At 43.8% G+C, this 16,928-nt stretch overlaps 1 protein-coding gene across 15 annotated transcripts in view; it reads right to left on the bottom strand.

Moving 5' to 3' along the window:
- MAT2B (methionine adenosyltransferase 2 non-catalytic beta subunit) overlaps nt 1-14,460 on the bottom strand; it is a 137,972-nt gene extending 123,512 nt beyond the window's left edge. For 8 of the 15 annotated variants that reach the window (XR_014788352.1, XR_014788351.1, XR_014788350.1 and 5 more), the window contains exons 1-6: nt 14,364-14,460; nt 13,112-13,306; nt 11,569-11,683; nt 11,141-11,293; nt 6,996-7,189; nt 4,079-4,192 (exon numbers count right to left, since the gene is read on the bottom strand). Coding sequence is in view for 5 of the 15 variants with exons in the window: in XM_084838622.1 (XP_084694748.1) it covers nt 4,079-4,192; nt 6,996-7,189; nt 11,141-11,293; nt 11,569-11,683; nt 13,112-13,306; nt 14,364-14,426 (834 nt within the window). In the remaining 10 variants the exon portion in view is untranslated. Of the gene's footprint in view, nt 1-335; nt 3,227-4,078; nt 4,193-5,531; nt 5,609-6,995; nt 7,190-11,140; nt 11,294-11,568; nt 11,684-13,111; nt 13,307-14,363 lie in introns of those variants that run through there. The other 7 variants (XR_014788355.1, XR_014788357.1, XR_014788354.1 and 4 more) reach the window with 7 other exon arrangements.
- Between the last annotated feature and the right edge of the window lie 2,468 nt (nt 14,461-16,928).

Here is a 16,928-nt window from a genome sequence, read left to right as displayed (position 1 = left end):
AGACTTATTCGGCGGTGCCTCGGCACAAAACAAGGCAGATCAGAACAGCACCAAGGTGCCCCGAAGCAAAATGGGTCACCTACGAGGTGCCTCGATCTGACTTGTATATTAGGAGCTCTTCTGACGCGTTCCGAGCAGCCCAGACACGCGTTCCGAGCAGCCCAGCTGGCTTCAAAACATATCGACGTGTGAAAGATCAGGGAGGGGAAGGAGGAGGGAATGCGCTTGGGTGAATGGCCAAATTAGGCCTGAACTTAACCCAGCAGTGTCCAATCAGTGACAGTAGTGGTGGTGGGGACTCTGCACATATTTTGGTGAAAACCTGCGTTTGTTCATTGCCTGAAAGGGCTGGTTGGGTTAAAGCTGAGTTTGTTCAGTTTGGTTAGATCGGGGGGGGGGGGGTGCTTCCCTACCCAGTCCTTCTCCATTCAACTCTTCTTTCTTGTCTAGATTAATTGAAAAAACAAACATTTTTACTGTATTAGTTAGCTTCTTCTTGGCTTGTTCTTTCGCTCCCCTTCCTGCCCCAAGACCACTGAGAGCCTGAGGTCATCAAAACTTATAGGAGATCACCAACCGCATATATAAATACAAACTGGATAATGAAGTGCAGTTGCTACACTCTCAGTTCCTTCAGTTCACTTGCATCACTTTTTAAAAACTGTCTGAAATTTGGCAGGTGTGGCTAAAAAAATGTAACTAAAATATAGGACATTACTACAAAAACAAACTGCCAGCCTGCCTGCCAGGTAATGTGTGTATTCAGCCAAAGAGAGCCTGAGCCTGTGATTCTTCTAAATAGGGTTGTTTGCACTTCAAAGAAACCTACAATGGAGATTAGGTATAGTGACCTCTGCTTCAACACGCCTAACTTATTATCCCTTCTGAGTTTGGTTTGAGTTTCTAAGAACAGCACTTTTCACCTGTGCCTAGCATAAAAACTACTGGGCCAAACTGTCTGAAATTTGGCATGCGGGATCCCCTGGGGGGAGGGGGGGAGTTCCCCAAATGTCATGCACTTCTGTCCAAGCAGTGAAAAATTACAGCTCTTTGCTTTCAGAGTTTTGGAATAAATCAAATTTCACCTGTGACCAGCACAAAAACTACTGGGCCAATTTGCCTGAGATTTGGCAGGTGGACACTCCTCCATTAGGGGATCAGAGTACCCCAAATTTCATGTATGTACCATGGAAACTGGAAAAGTTATGGCCATTTGTGTTTTTCCATGCAAGTCAATGTCAAAAATGAGTGATTCAAATGTCTGACTCTCGCTTTGGATTTGGATCTGAGTAGAAGCGGATGGGGTCCAAATTGGTCTGAAGTGAGGCAGGGCCATTTTGGAAGGTCCAAATCAGCATCTGAAGCAAAGTGGGGGAGTCTGTGCACAGCCCTACTAAGATCAGATGCAACATAAGAGTTAATCTGTTTTCATGTCCTGCCTCTTTCATGTTAAAGGGGCTGAGAGGCCCTCAAAACCCTGGAACCTGCAATGGATTATTAAATTCTGCCATGATGTTCTAAACTAGCCTAATGGAAAATTGTTTGGTATGGTAATGGTGAAATGCTAATTTTATTGGTGAAGTTAATAAAAAATGTATTACTGTTTCAAGTGAGTAACAGTCTTCTGAAGAACAAAAACGGACAGAAAAGTTAAGTTTCCCAAGAGATGCTCAAGACAGACAAGATATTGTGCCAGTAATACACCTTTAATGTCATTTTGTATTTATAACTTACCAGGTACATATCAAGACTTCAGACTAAGACAAACAAAGTTAGAATATGTTCTTATGGGAAAGTACTGACAGTAAGAGTGGTCTCAAAATATATGAATTGGACTGCTGCTGTTCAAGTGTTAGATACCTTTAGAAGGAAAAAAAACAACCAAGGACATTATTTGTAGTATTTTCTGGGATGTTTTATCTTGAAAGATCAGGGAGTCGGGGGTGGGGGAGGTGAAGAGAAACTGCCTTGGGGTTTTTGTTTGATGCCAAAAGCCTATTTAGAGCACATACAGTCCAACACTTCACTGAAGTGAGAACACAGAATTTACACAAAAGTAAACTTATTTAAACCGGATATTCATGCCAAGCAGTATTAATAGTTTTGAATGCCCTCACTACATGCTTAGCTTCTTGTTCTTACAAGTAGGGTAGTACAAATACCTAGCGTAGCCACCCTACTTGCATGTATGCTTTGGGGCAGGAATAGCTAGAAATAATTCTACTGTTACAACTCGCTCCCTCTTGTCTGACCTAAACCATGAGGATTCTGATTATATATAAACCAATTGCTTAATGAGGAGATTTAATAGTTAATTAACAGATTTCTGGATTCTACAGGATCCAAATATTTAAGGTAAAACACAAACAAGGAAAAGGCAGGCAGAATGGATACATTTCATGCCTCTGGCACACCAAAAAAGCCTAGTTGTGCAGGTCAGTGTGTGTATATGAGCATGCATTTCTGAGAAAGGTATGTGAACTGTATAGTACAAAGATAAGAAAACTGCAAGAGTTCTAAAATGCAGAACACTGTGGAAAGCTTTGAAGCATCAAAATTACACATTCACTGCAAAAATAACATGTTACTTTAGGATATTTTGATCGTAACTAAACCAAAGCAAACTCCAATGCTTCCCACAATTTCAATTGCATCAGAATAGCTTCAAAAATCTAACAGAAAATTTCTGTGCTTTATTTTCATTTTTTTTTGGCATTTAGGGAAACAAATGTCAAAGGAGATGCTGTATAGCAACTGCAAACACACAAACAACTCAGCAATGAGGAAACACATCCTCATCTCAACTGTTACTGACGGCTGTAGTAATCACAGATCACTAGATATTTACGGTAAGCCAGTGAGAGAGCAGAAAGAAATATCAATCACTTCAAAGTTCTTTGTTCTTTTTTGCCAGAACCTGTTACAATTTCACTAGTGCAAGACCATTTTTCCTGATTGGATTAAACTTGAAACATAAAACATTCAATACAAAACTATTCTTTTCCCGTTTTTAAAAAAGTGCCTCATACCATACTTACACTAAAATATTTACAAATTAATGGAAGACAGTCTGTCTCCATCTCTTGTCAGTTAGGAAAGGCCAAAGTGATTCCTTGATCCCAACTTGAAATGGGGTTTGCTGTCCAATGCCCAACATCCGTAGTCTAGAACAGTCAAGCTGAGCATTCCTGGGACGGAGAGCACCCACTACTGGGCTATCTGTAATCTTTAAAATAAGAATAAGCTGCAAAACATTATTCATTGTGGCAGAACAAAAAGTTAAAGCTTTTTTTCTCTAGACTGCCCGCCCCCCATATAAACTAGTCAAACACTTTCTCACAGTAGTACTCAGCAATGAATACTAGTTGTTGCTGGTATTGAAAGGGGGATGCAGCAGATGCATTCTCTGCCAAAGCACTTGGCTGGGTCTTATTCTAGAGATCCAGAGGTCCATCCATGCACATTGGGACCTTCTTCTGCAGTCCCCTGCGCTCCTTGAGAATCTGCTCCTGGGGGTAGAGGAGCCTTGTAAACAAGCCCACAAATTTGACAAGCCTGCAACAATTTTTACTAGTGGGGGGGGGGCTGGCAGAGAGGAGGAAGGGAGTGCCCCATCCCTCCTCGGCCAGCCTGCTCAGTCACCTGCATGGAATTCCATGCACTTGCCTTCCCGCAGTTTCTTGTCACCTATGGCTACTAGGTGAGTGTTTAAATACAAGGCTGGGATAGAAGGACCCTTCAGATCATGATATAATGCAAGGTGAGAAACGACAATCAGATGGGAGTATCTCCCTCCTGCACACATGGGGCTTTTCAAATCCCAGCCTAAGTTTCTAGCCTACATTGCTCCAGGGATACCTTTGAAACTGCAGAGACAAAAGATAAAATAATTCCAAAGTAGCAGAAAGAAGCTCAAATAAATCGTTTATCGATTAGCATTATTTCAGTCTTACTGGACAGAACACAGATATTTCTCAAGGGTAATACTTCAGAATACAATATAAATTAAATGCAAAATGGTCATCAAGTATATTTTGGCTTTTCTCTCTGTGTAACACATTTTAGACCCTTTACTTACTGGTCTCAAGTGGCTAGTGGGAAGGTTGAAAACATCAGCCATAGCACGTGCCATTTCAAATTTGGTCATCTGCTCATTACCAGACCAATGGAATGTTCCTTTTATGGATGGATCCTAGGGAAACAGACAAACATATGAAATGTATATTCTTGTATATTTTACTGTGCTAAGACGCTACAAGAGAGAAAAAAAACTCCAAGCAATGCTGGAAGACATCCCCTTTAAAGCTAATCCTAAAACAACTTTTAACTCAATCTAAGATTTCTGGATTAGACTATTAGTTTTTGCTTAATAGAGGATGCCACATGTGATCTTTCTTAAGCTGGAAGTTTTAGTGTTCAACTAATTCATGGACTTTTCCAAATTAATTCATGTAATTATTATGTAAAACAATGTATTTTGTCTCTACTGCAAAATTTGGTGCCACTTACGGAAAACGTTCCCAACCTTTTTAGATCCATGGGCACGTTTGGCGTTTTGGAAAAGCACCCTGTGCACTACCACAAAATGCCTGCTATTGGGGGGGGGATCATAAGAATGTTAAGGGGTACCCCTTTATCTGTGTTTTTGTGCTACCCACTCTGACAACTCTCTCTCTTTCTCTTTCTTTCTGTTCCACTTTCATTTTTTCTTCCTTCCTTCTGTCTCCCCTCTTTCGCTGTCTCCTCTCCATCTCTTCTCCCCCCCCGACTCATCTGTCTTTCTTGCCTTCTGTATCTCTGGCTATGCTGTCTCTGGTTCCTTTCTTTCTCCCTCCCTCTGGCTTCTTCCTTCCCTTCCCTCTCTCCTTCTCTCCCCACCCCATTTCTCTGGCTCTTCTTCCTATCTCTCTGGTTCCTTTCTTTCTCTCCTCCCCCCACCCCCAGCTTTCCTCTTGTTCCTTTTTCTTTCTCCTTCCTTCTGTCTCTCTGGCTGCTCTTTCTTCTTTATCTCTGGCTACTCTCTTCTCTCTGCTTCCTCTTTCGCCCTCTTTTCTTTCTTTCTCCCCCTGCCCCCATTCCTCTAGTTCTTTCTATCCCCACCCCTCTCTCTCTGGTCCTTCTTTCTTTCTGGTTCCTCTTTTTCTTTCTCCCCACATCCCCATGCAACTGAATGGAGCAATTTCTCCATTCATTTGCACAGGGCAAGTATAAACCCCTGCTGAAAATCAGCAGAGAGGGAGGCGAATCTTACCTCCCCTCAACCAACAGCGCTTTTGCCCTGAAGGTCCTTGGTGGATGACTCCCCCACCCCAGCCATATTTCAGTAAGGGGCTTTTTTGCTCCCTAAACAAGCCAAGGTCCTTGTTGACCCAAGAGGCCTTGATAGGGGGTGTATTCCCCCCACCCCGGACATTTCTCAGCAAGTTGCAGCTACTTGCTGAATGCAGCAGAATTCAACAGCATTATAATCTCATGTATAAACTATATCTGGGACTCGTTTTCTAAGCATTTCTAACGCAAGTAACACCTACCATTCCAAGATAGCACTATCATGACATAAGATCATCAGAAATGGAAAACCTTCACATCGATTTACTTGGTGAGTCTGCTGTGAAAATTAAATGTTATGTCCTGGATGCAACTGTAAGTGTTAAATGAATAGTTGCTGCACACATGATATTTAAACTGACAGCAGGAGAGGTTAACAAACATCATGGACATCTGAAAAATATAAACCTTTACAGCAGGAGTAGGCAACTTGAAGCCCTTCTGATATTGTGGCCTACAGCTCCCATCAGCACCAGCCAGCACAGCCAATGGTGAGGGATGATGGGAGTTGTATGCCAAAACATCTGCAGAGCCACAAGTTGCCCACCTCTGCTTTAAGGATCCCAAGAAGCTCTGCCTACACATTTGTTTCATGGCATTGGCTTGAGTTTCTTTTGCCCATCACAGTGGGCAAGAAAACACTTGAAATAATATCGGGACACAAGAGAAATTGAACTACGTGCTTGGGGAAGGAGGACTTGAAAGGACTGCCCTTTTTAGCAGTGGACCCAAGATTTTTGTTGCATGTAATTCTGTCCTCAGAGAGGCAAGATGCCTGCACTTTTCCCAGCTATCTAACCCTATCTGCCCACATTCATAACTAAAGCCATGCCAGATCGGACCAAGGGTCTATCTAGTCCAGCATTCCGTTCTCACAGTAGCTAACCAGGTGCCTACAGGAAACCCACAAGCAGGACATGAGTGCAAAAGCATCCTCCCGCCCATGATCCCCAACAATTGGCATACATAAGGCATACTGCCTCTCATACTGGAGGTAGCATATAGCCATCAGGACTAGTAACTGATAGCCTTATTCTCCACGTATATGTCTAATGCCCTTTTAAAGCCATCCAGATTGGTGGCCATCACTATTACATCCCGTGGTAGCGAATTCCATAGTTTAACTATGCGCTGTGTGAAGAAGGGCTTCCTTTTCTCTGTCCTGAACTTCCCAACAATCAGCTTCATGGGGTGATCCCAGGTTCCAGTATTTTGAGAGGGAGAAAAATGTCTCCCTATCCACTTTCTCCACACCATGTGTAATTCTGTACACCTCTATCATGTCTCCCCTCACTCACTGTTTTTCTAAGCTAAACAATTCATTCCCATCTTCCTTCCACCAATACATTTATTGCCCCGCAGATAATTCCCCTTTGCCTCCTCTCCATTATACCAGACTTATTATTCCAATTAAAATACCAATACATATTGGTATTTTCTGTACTTTACAAGTCTTAATCTGAACTGTATTGTGCTTCTCATGTTATGACTTTAACAGGTACATGTTACTAGTCTACTAGAACAGTTAATATGTACTTTTGACACCTTGAGGACACCATGAAATCATGGTGGAGTCACTATTAGTATTGCTAGCCTTATGTGTACAATCATAATGTCTGAAGGAGCCTTTGAAATGCTGACTCAAGTTCATTTACAACATTTCTCACCAACATTCTCTTCTCCGCTAGCTGTCGGCAAATACTGGCTACATCCTTAACGTAGGTAGGAAACCTCTGCTGCCAGTGGTCCATATTGGCCGATTTATTATTGAATTGCACTTTATCAAACATCACTGTCACTGCACTCTCTTCCAAGCTTTCAACTTCTCCATATAAAATGGGAATTCTAAGCACAGCAGCACCTAAAAGATGAGAAAAGCTATAAATACAAAGATGCATTTTCAATAGCTATAATGAAAATCCTAAACTGAGTTCAAAAAAGAAAAAAATACAAAAGGCCTTTGAACTATTATAAGACAAGTCACTCCCGCAAGACAGTGTCTACTTATGTGTTGCCTTCATACAGAGCATTTGTGATGTCAAGAAGATTTTAGATGAAACTTCAGATTATGTACAATTATGCAAGAAAGCAGTGATGAACTATACTGAGAAGCACCTTACCATCTAAATAGAAAAGACACACAGACACACTTTAGATGCAATAAGCAGAAGATGAATATAATGGCGAAGACTACTTCTAATGTTCCCCCACCTGAAACATGCCTGCTTGAGTTAAGAACAAAATCCTCATCTGGATTCACCAGTATATAAGAACAATGCCTAACAGCCCTGCTGTCAGCAACCAGACTAAGGTAAGTGACAACTACTTCCAAACAATCCAACTGCAAAAATCCATTGCTCTGTCTGCTCTGCATTACATAAATGTGACACAGACTGATGAGCTGAAATTCACATCCATTCATTGGGCATCTTTGACCATACAACCTTCCAGCTTGCTACTCCTCACAATTATGAGAAACTTTTTGAAAAGATAGTGGGATCTAACTAGGAGTGGGCAACTTGTCTTGCCTATTGTGCATAAGCAAAAGAAAGCCTTGGATATGGCATTGCTACAAAATGTGGCAATGCTTCCTGGAATATTCTCAGTAGACAATATTGGTGCCAGTGAGCTGTTTGTTTATAATGCTAACCCAACCAATAAACTGTTATCCTGAGTTTTGCTTTGGTTGAGCTGACTCAGGAACTGAGAACAACTCCTTGCAATCAGCTTACAGGTTCAACTGATCCTGTCTCCAAAACACAGTGGTCGAGAACCATTTTTAAATCAAAATATAAAGGAGTTTAATTGGTTGCTTCTAGTCACCTCACAACTCTTACCTCTCTTCTCCACTATCTCTATCATGCACCCCATTTTTCACCTTGCCTGAATCAACATTTATTGCTATTCCTTGATCGCCATTCCAGCCAGCATAACTTCCATTTTCAATAAGAAACAACCTGCTAGATCAAACCAAGGGTCCATCTAGTCCAGCATTTTGTTTCTAACAGAGGCCACCCGCCTTTGGTTTCCGGCACCTTATACTCAAAAATATGCTGTCTACAAACATGGGATGTTCCCTTTAGCTATAATAACTAATAGCTGTTAACAGAACATTATCGCCTTGAATTTCAATTCACTTTTAAAGTTGAATTAAGAGCCTACTGCCAGTTTCATTGGATAACCCAGTTATTATGTACTTTGATGGGTCAAAAATCTCTCTATAAATTCTTTCATCACCATAACACCATTTTTCCAAAAGTAAAGACAAAAAACACAAAACTCCAAACATCTTAGCTTTTCATTAAAGGGACTAAGCCAGGAGTGGGGAACCTGTGCCCCCCAGACGTTGAACTGCAATTCCCATCATCTCTGACCACTGTCCACACTGGCTTGGGCTGATGGAAGTTGGGAGTCCAACAACATTTAGATAGCCACAGGTTCCCCACCCCTCTAACCCTTTGACCATTTTAGTTCCCCTTTTCTATACCTTAAGAACATAAAAAGAGCCATGCTGGATCAGATGAAGGGTCCATCTAGTCCAGCATTCTGTTCAACAGTGGCCAACCAGCTGTCAACCAGGAAACCGCAAGCAGGAGACGAGTGCAACAGCACCCACCTGCCCATGTTCCCCAGCAACTGGTGTACATAGGCATACTGCCTCTGGTACTGGAAGTAGCACATAGCCATCAAGACTAGTAGCCACTGATAGCCTTCTCATTCAGGAATTTGTCTAACCCCCTTTTAAAGCCAACCAGGTTGGTGGCCAACTTGTGGTAGCAAATTCCATTGTTTAACTACGCACTGTGTGAAGAAATACTTCCTTTTATCTGTCCTGAATCTCCTAACAATCAGCTTCATGGGATGAGCTTGGGTTCTAGCTCTACAATATATTTTCTGAGATGGAGCAAGTAGAAATGTGCATAGTATTCCAAATGAGGCCGCACCACTGATTTGGGTATTCTGATTATTTTCAGGCCTATTCTTATTTTTTAAATCCTTTTTCTTTTATCAACACCCCCCGTTATGAAGTTTACCCCTTCCCTGCCACACAGAGGCCCCACTTTCTGTTTATCTGCCTTTGAAGCCCCAAACTTTTAAACTATAACCTGAGATCGAATTAAAAATAAGAGAAATAAAAGGGAGAACAGGATAGAAAGCTCAAAGGTATTGGTAAGCACTTAGCCCTCTAGTGATATATTCTCACTGCCCTAAATCCAATATACTGTTAGCAGAAGCAACTGCTGCACTACAGGAGCTCCACTACCTTTTCCTCTAGCACAAGTGGACCACTGTAGCCCTGTTCAGGCATTCTGACTGTGAACAGGGCAAACATATGAGGAGAAGGAGAGCTCCAGCCCCACCTCTCTCCCTGGTCGCATTTGTCACCCTCAACTTGTGGAGCACAACACTCTGAAGAGAAGAGCCTCCTGTATCTGTGGAGGATCTTCACGGGAGCCAGAACTTGATTTTTCAGCATTCTGGTTCATGTGGACAGCCTCCATAGATACAGGAGGCCCCCCTCTTCAGACTGTCACCCTCCATGAGTTGAGGGCAGCAAATAGGACGAGGGAGAGGGACAAGGCTGGAGCATTTCTTCTCCTCATGCATTTGCCCTATTCAGGCTCAGAATGCCTGAAGAGGGCTTTTGTGAACCTAAGATCTGCAAGCAGTTGCACATGCGGAACTTTTTTTGGATTCTACCCTAGCACATAGTTTGGAACTTGTTTTCTACAAGTGCAACATCATTTGTGCTAGTGAAATGACACAGCTGGATACAGCTCATATGCTTCAAGATATTCTTCCCTAATATTTTGGAAGAAGACTGAGAACTCATGTCTTTGGCACATTTCCCTCATGTAATATTGAGAAGCACGTATTCCTGCTGCTCATTAACATATGGTAAAATTCTTGACTTCTAGGCCATCAGTACAATTATTAGAACTCTTAAAGAAACTATTGAGGATGCCTAGGTAATTGTCCAGTTTGCCAGTATATAATGTATAAGCAACCTCATGCCAAAGAGATATTACGAGAGGGCAATTCCGTAACAAAGAATTTCAACAATATTCTTTTGTTACCTACTATTTTAGTGAATCTTTCAAGAGTTCAAATCTCACTGTAGTCTTTGATGGATTAATCTCGGGTGCAGACGAAAAGGGGGAAAAAATAACTGAAGAACTGTCTCCTAGTGTTTGGGAAGGAAAGATGTGCTGGATTCCATTCTTTCCTTTTTTCTTGCTTGCTTTATCATAAACTGGCATTTGTTTTGTTAGACTTTGTGCCATTTCACCCTCCTCACTTAGGCTTCCACTTTTTAAAAAGGAAGCCATCTGCCTTTTACAGCTTCTTCTGTTCATTAACCACACTGCTATCCTCTTCTGCTTCTTTGCACCTTCCTAAGTCAGCGGTATTAAGTTTTAGTTAACCTACTGTATTGGTTTTAAATAACCTCCAAGCTTCCTGAAGGGATTTGACTCTGATTACTCCCTTCAGCTTTCTTTTAAGCCCTCCTTTAAAAAAAGTTTCTTCTTTTTTTAATAGAAATATTCTATTTATTTATTTTATTTGAACCCTGCCTTTCTACCAAAAAATGGCACTCAAGATGGCTATATGATCTTCTGAACTTCCTAATCCATTTATGCCTGTTTAGTGTATTCCTTTAGTAACACTTATATCATACTCCTGTACTTGTCTACTCAGAAGTAAGTCACATAGACCTATTGAAGTCAACCTCCCAGATAAGTGGGTACAGGATTGCAGTCATCAGATTTTAACTCTTAAGCAAACTTACCAACTCCAAATTTACACTTACCTTCATTGTTTTCTAAAACTGCCCTTTCACCCTCTAGTTTAGTTTTGCCATAGAGATTTAGAGGATTTGGTACATCATTCTCCTTATAGGGAGGATTGGTTCCATCAAACACATAGTCTGTACTAATGTAGATCAGAAATGCTCCTACTTGAGCTAGGATAAAAAGAAATGTAAGCAATGTTAAAGGTGTATTTCACAGCAGTTTATCTTTCATTAGAAACTGATCATGCTGGATCAGACCAAAGTCATTCTAGACCAGTAGTCAGTTAGTTCCCACTATCCCCCCAACAAGTCATGTTATTCAAAACTTTAGTGATATAGATCTCATGGTAGGAACTCTTTAAGGTTAGGTGTACTGCCCATAATACAATATAAAAGAACATTTCATCCTGACACAAAAATGCACCCATAATTTTATTGCTTATTACCTGCTTCTTTTGCTATGTTTCCTGAAGCAGCCACATTGAGCTGAGAAGCATATTCTGGTTGACTGTCTACAACGTCTGGCCTTCTCTCAGCAGCACAATGTATTATCACATGAGGCTGGAAATTAAGCACCCATTTGAGCATGCAACAAACACGTAGTTGTAGCAAATACACATTGCTCACCCAAATAACATAACCAGGAGTTTGCTTAAGTGTACAAATAAACTATCTCTATAATTTTAGAGTCATTTTAGACTCCCAGCTGTCCATGGAGGCTCAGGTGTCAGCTGTGAGCCGGACAGCACTGTACCAACTCCATCTGATACGGTGGCTGCGCCCCTACCTTCCCAACCATCTGCTCCCATCAGTAGTACATGCCTTGGTCTCCTCTCATCTAGACTACTGTAATGCGCTCTACGTGGGGTTACCCTTGGAGATGGTTCGGAAGCTGCAGCTCGTGTAGAACGCAGCAGCTCGCCTGATTAAAGGCAGCCGCCGGCGTGATCACACTACTCTGGTGCTGAAGGAGTTGCACTGGTTACCAGTTGTTTTCCGAGGCAAATTCAAAGTGTTGGCATTGACCTTTAAAACCCTATACGTTTCCGGCCCAGCCTATCTCATGGAGCACCTCCAGCAACACCAGAAAGGCCATTCCACAAGATCAGCCTCAGATGGCCTTCTCTCTGTCCCATCAGCCAGGACAGCTAGGCTGGTGAGGACGAGGGAGAGGGCCTTCTCTGTGGTGGCCCCCACTCTGTGGAACTCCCTCCCTAGGGAACTCCGCCATGCCCCCTCTTTAACGAGCTTCCGCCGTGCATTAAAAACGTGGTTGCTCAGGCAGGCGTTTGGGGTGGGTTAGGATATTTTTAGGAATACGATGTTTTAATGTGGAATTTTATTGTTTTAAATTGTTGTATTATTGTAGATCGCCCAGAGTGGCCAGGTGACCAGCCAGATGGGCGATTAAGAAAGTTAATAAATAAATAAATAAATAAAATAATTCTTCAGTCTTCTAACGTTAGAACACCAGCTTACCCCAGATCAACACTAACAGTGTTTGTACAGGATTTACATAATCAAAAGACTTCCTGCCTGGTATTCCCTACTTATAATGCAGTGCTATTCTAAAGCAACCTTCCCAGATTGTATTTATGAATTCAACACTAGCTAACAAAACAGATTTTAGAAGGGTTTTTAAAACCCACAACAGAAGGCTACTTTCCAACAACACTAGTTTTTCTCCATCTGAGGCATTTCATATATAGAAGCTGTACAAGTAAGCAAATCTACAAGAAGGGCATCCTATTAACTGTTGCATAGATTACAGAAACACAGCATAAAAGATATACAGAAATAAGGTTGAGTACTATTGAGACTGCTAAAGATAAAATACTGTGACAGCTTCACTACAGAACAATTAGGGAATGCCGATAAGCAGTCACGAAACTTGAAATGGCCAAACATGAACAAATTCTTGGACAAATACAAACATCTTCTGAGCAACATGGCCATTAGTTCCCTCACCCTTCCTTTCAGAATTCTAACCTGAAAATCCTGGATTAGGTTATGAACAGCAGCAGCGTCCAGAAGATTAACTTGCTCAAACAGGGGTCGAGCTCGACTGTACCCACAACCAACAGCATTCCAATTATTTGATTTAAATTCCTTGTACACAGCTCTGCCAAGGAGCCCAGTGGCACCAGTGATCAGAACACGTCTATCCGGGATATCAACATCTTCCTGTAAAAAAACCACACACACATATTAACAATTATTATTAATGTTCTGTTTTCCACACAATCTTGTGTGTGCGCATGTGTGAATTGACCCCAAATAAATCCCAGTGAGTTCAATGGGACTTACTCCCAGGTTATGTGTGTGCACCAGCTTTCCCCAACCTGGTCCCATCCAGATGTGCTGACTACAGCTCCCAGCATCACAGCTGGAGGATGCTGGGAGCTGTAGTCCAACAACTGGCACTAAGCTGGTGTACAGAAGTACAGACTTAGGCTTCCATTTTATACACGCATACCTAAGAAAGTGCAGAACTCTGTGGAGCTTATTTCCCAGTAAAGCATATACCATTGTGCTGGTAATATGTGTTGCACAGCGGGCCCATGAGGGCCCGCTAGTTACGGAGAAAGGCTCAAAGCTACCCCATCAGGGGCATAGGGGGAGGTTCAATATATTTTACAGCCAGATCCTAGGCACTTTTCACCCAGAATAATGTCCCACTGTGTTTACCGGGGTTTACTCTCACATAAGACTAGCCCTGCAATTTAAGTGCCATTTTGTCCGGCCCTTTCCTGGTCAATAGGGCTTCCGTGAGAATAAGCTCCACTGAATGCACGTACAAGATGGGGAAGTTAGTTGATTCCCCCTTCCCAGGCAATCAGCGCATGTTTGTAAGGCGGCCCCACTACATCCCACGGGTGTGCTCGCACGGAAGCGGGTTAGACGAGCAGCCGAAGGCTCCATCGTATTTACACGCCCCATTATCGGGCCAGGAGAGGATACAGATCAACGGAAGCAGCCGCCAGAGGCCCTCCGGACGCGTTGGGCTGCGACTCCCATACTGAGGAAGCCCCACTGGACGCGGCGGGACGCGTCTTCCGAGGAGACACACAGGGTCGCACCGCAAGGGTCCATTCCCCACCCCGGCTGGGGAGGCGGGAGCGCGGGCGAGAGAGAGAAAGGCAGCCGGGAGTCGCGCCCCGGGAGGGCGGGAGGGGGCGCGGCCGAGGCCCGTTGACCACAGAGAGGCTGGGGGGGGAGGGGCACGCCGACTCTGCCTCACCTGCTCCAGCCAGCAGCTCCCCGGCTGAAAGTGGATCCGAAGGCCTTTCTCCCACCCGACCATCCCTCCTGCCTCCGTCGCCGCTCGAGCTGACTCTGGCCGGGGACGAGGAGGGGGCGGCGCTGCAGCCTTCCGCCGGCCACGCCCACCCGCCAGCCAGCCTCGGCAACCTCTCAATCGGCGCGCCTCATTGGCCCGTTCGACTTGAAAGGCGGGGTTTGGGCGGGGCCTGATCTCTGCGGACGTGCGCGCACCTGACGTTAGGGACGTCGGGACGGCCGCCCGTTGGCTGCTGCGCCACGCACCGCCTCGAGGACGGCCGAGATGGTTCCCCCCAGCGTCCGAGAGTCCTCGTTTTTTAAAGGAGCCGTAGCCCTATTCTATTGCTAGGGGCGCGGTCGGCGAATGGGCGCTGGGAAGCGGCACGTCGAGCCTCGGGCTCACGTGCACTTCCCCGCCCTGTTCTGCGTGGCCTCAGCGGCCCAGCAGAAGGAACTTGTATGTTGGTGTTACTCGCGCACTAGCGTAGCAGCCCTGTCTCAAGAAAAACTCACAGAGATAGCCTGTTAAGGCGCCATCCTCTACATGCTTAGACAGGAAAAAAAATCCTACATCTCCCAGCATTCCCCAGCCAGCCATGCAGACTGGGGAATGCTGGGACCTGTAGGATTCCCCCCCCCCCCGTCTAAACATGCAGAGGATCGAGCCTTTAAAGTCTCATTCATATACCTTATGGTAGCAGCAATATTTTTTGGACCTACTAGGGTCTCTGGGTAATGAATTCATTGCAAGACCCTAACCATATTTTTGAACTGCCTGCCATGAAACATCCAGTGTGGAACCACCAAAGGACATATGTGCCTGTGCAAAATGGTCATAAGAGGGGATCCATTTGCATTTGTTATTTAAATGTGGACTTCCTCCTCTCAAGCAACTATTAAACACAGGGTAGTGATGTGCTTATTTCCAGATAACTTGCAGAACAGCTCCAGTGGTAAACCTCCCAGCAAATATCACACAGGAAGAAAAGGTTGTGGTTATTAACCCACATATGAAGATTTTGTTGTTCAGTCATGTCCGACTCTTCGTGACCCCATGGACCATAGCACGCCAGGCCTTCTTGTCCTCTGCTCTCTCCCGGAGCGTGCTCAAGTCCATATTCATTGCATCGGTGATGCTATCTAGCCACCTCATCTTCTGTCGTCCCCTGCTCCTTTTGCCTTCAGTCTTTCCCAGCATCAGGGTGTTTTCCAGGGACTTTTCGCATTAGGTGGCCAAAATATTGGAGCTTCAGCTTCAGGATCTGTCCTTCCAATGAGGACTCAGGGTTGATTTCCTTTAGGATGGACTGATTTGACCTCCTTGCAGTCCAGGGCACTCGTAAGAGTCTTCTCCAGCACCACAGTTCGAAAGCATCGATTCTTTGGCGCTCAGCCTTCCTTATAGTCCAGCTCTCACAGCCATACACTGCTACTGGGAAAACCATAGCTTTGATTAGACGGACCTTTGTCGGCAAGGTGATGTCTCTGCTTCTTACTATGCTGTCTAGGTTTGCCATAGCTTTCCTCCCAAGGAGCAAGCGTCTTTTAATTTCATGGCTACAGTCACCATCTGCGGTGATCTTGGAGCCCAAGAAAATAAAATCTGTCACTGCTTCCATTTCTTCCCCTTCTATATGCCAGGAAGTGATGGGGCCAGATGCCATGATCTTAGTTCTTTTAATGTTGAGTTTCAAACCAGCTTTTGCACTCTCCACTTTCACCCTCAACAAGAGGCTCTTGAGATCCTCTTCGCTTTCTGCCATTAGGGTGGTATCATCTGCGTATCTGAGGTTGTTGATAATTCTCCCGGCAATCTTAATTCCAACCTGTGATTCATCCAACCCGGCGTTTCTCATGATGTACTCTGCATATAAATTAAATAAGCAGGGTGACAATATACAGCCTTGTCGTGCTCCTTTCCCAATTTTGAACCAATCGGTTGTTCCATGTCCGGTTCTTACTGTTGCTTCTTGACCCTCGTTCAGGTTTCTCAGGAGACAGGTAAGGTGGTCTGGACCATTAAAATCTACCATGAAGATGCAATCCAGTGCATGTTTAGACAGAAAAAAAGCCCTAGAACTCCTAGCATTCTCCAACCAGAGTGCTGGGAGTTGTATGACTTTTTTCTCTCTAAACATGCATGGGATTACACCCTAAATTACTGCCGTTCATATAGCATAGCAAGAATTTGCCATACATACAGAATTGAGTTTCTTCCAAGAGCAGCACAGTGACAGTACAAACTTGTATCTACAGTGGTGCAGTTAGGATTAGACCTTCCGGCTGAAGCCTAGGGCCCCAAATGACCACCAAGAGAGCAGCAGGTGATAAGGGCAGTGGCAAAAAGGCCCAATATCTGCAGCTGGCCACTATCAGCATGCTGAGGCCCATAAGGCTGACACTGCTCACCACAGCATCCTTGCTTATTTTTAAATATATTTTTATAGTTAGAGGGCATCTGGGTGAGAAGGCATGTACCTTGTTATATCATTTTATTATTTTTACTTTAAATATATATTATCCT

This window comes from Heloderma suspectum, chromosome 2, assembly GCF_057233095.1.
Source record: "Heloderma suspectum isolate Gila_16-S chromosome 2, 16-S_ref, whole genome shotgun sequence".
Classification (NCBI taxonomy): Eukaryota; Metazoa; Chordata; class Lepidosauria; order Squamata; family Helodermatidae; genus Heloderma; species Heloderma suspectum.
This window is presented reverse-complemented; position numbering and strand designations above follow the sequence as displayed.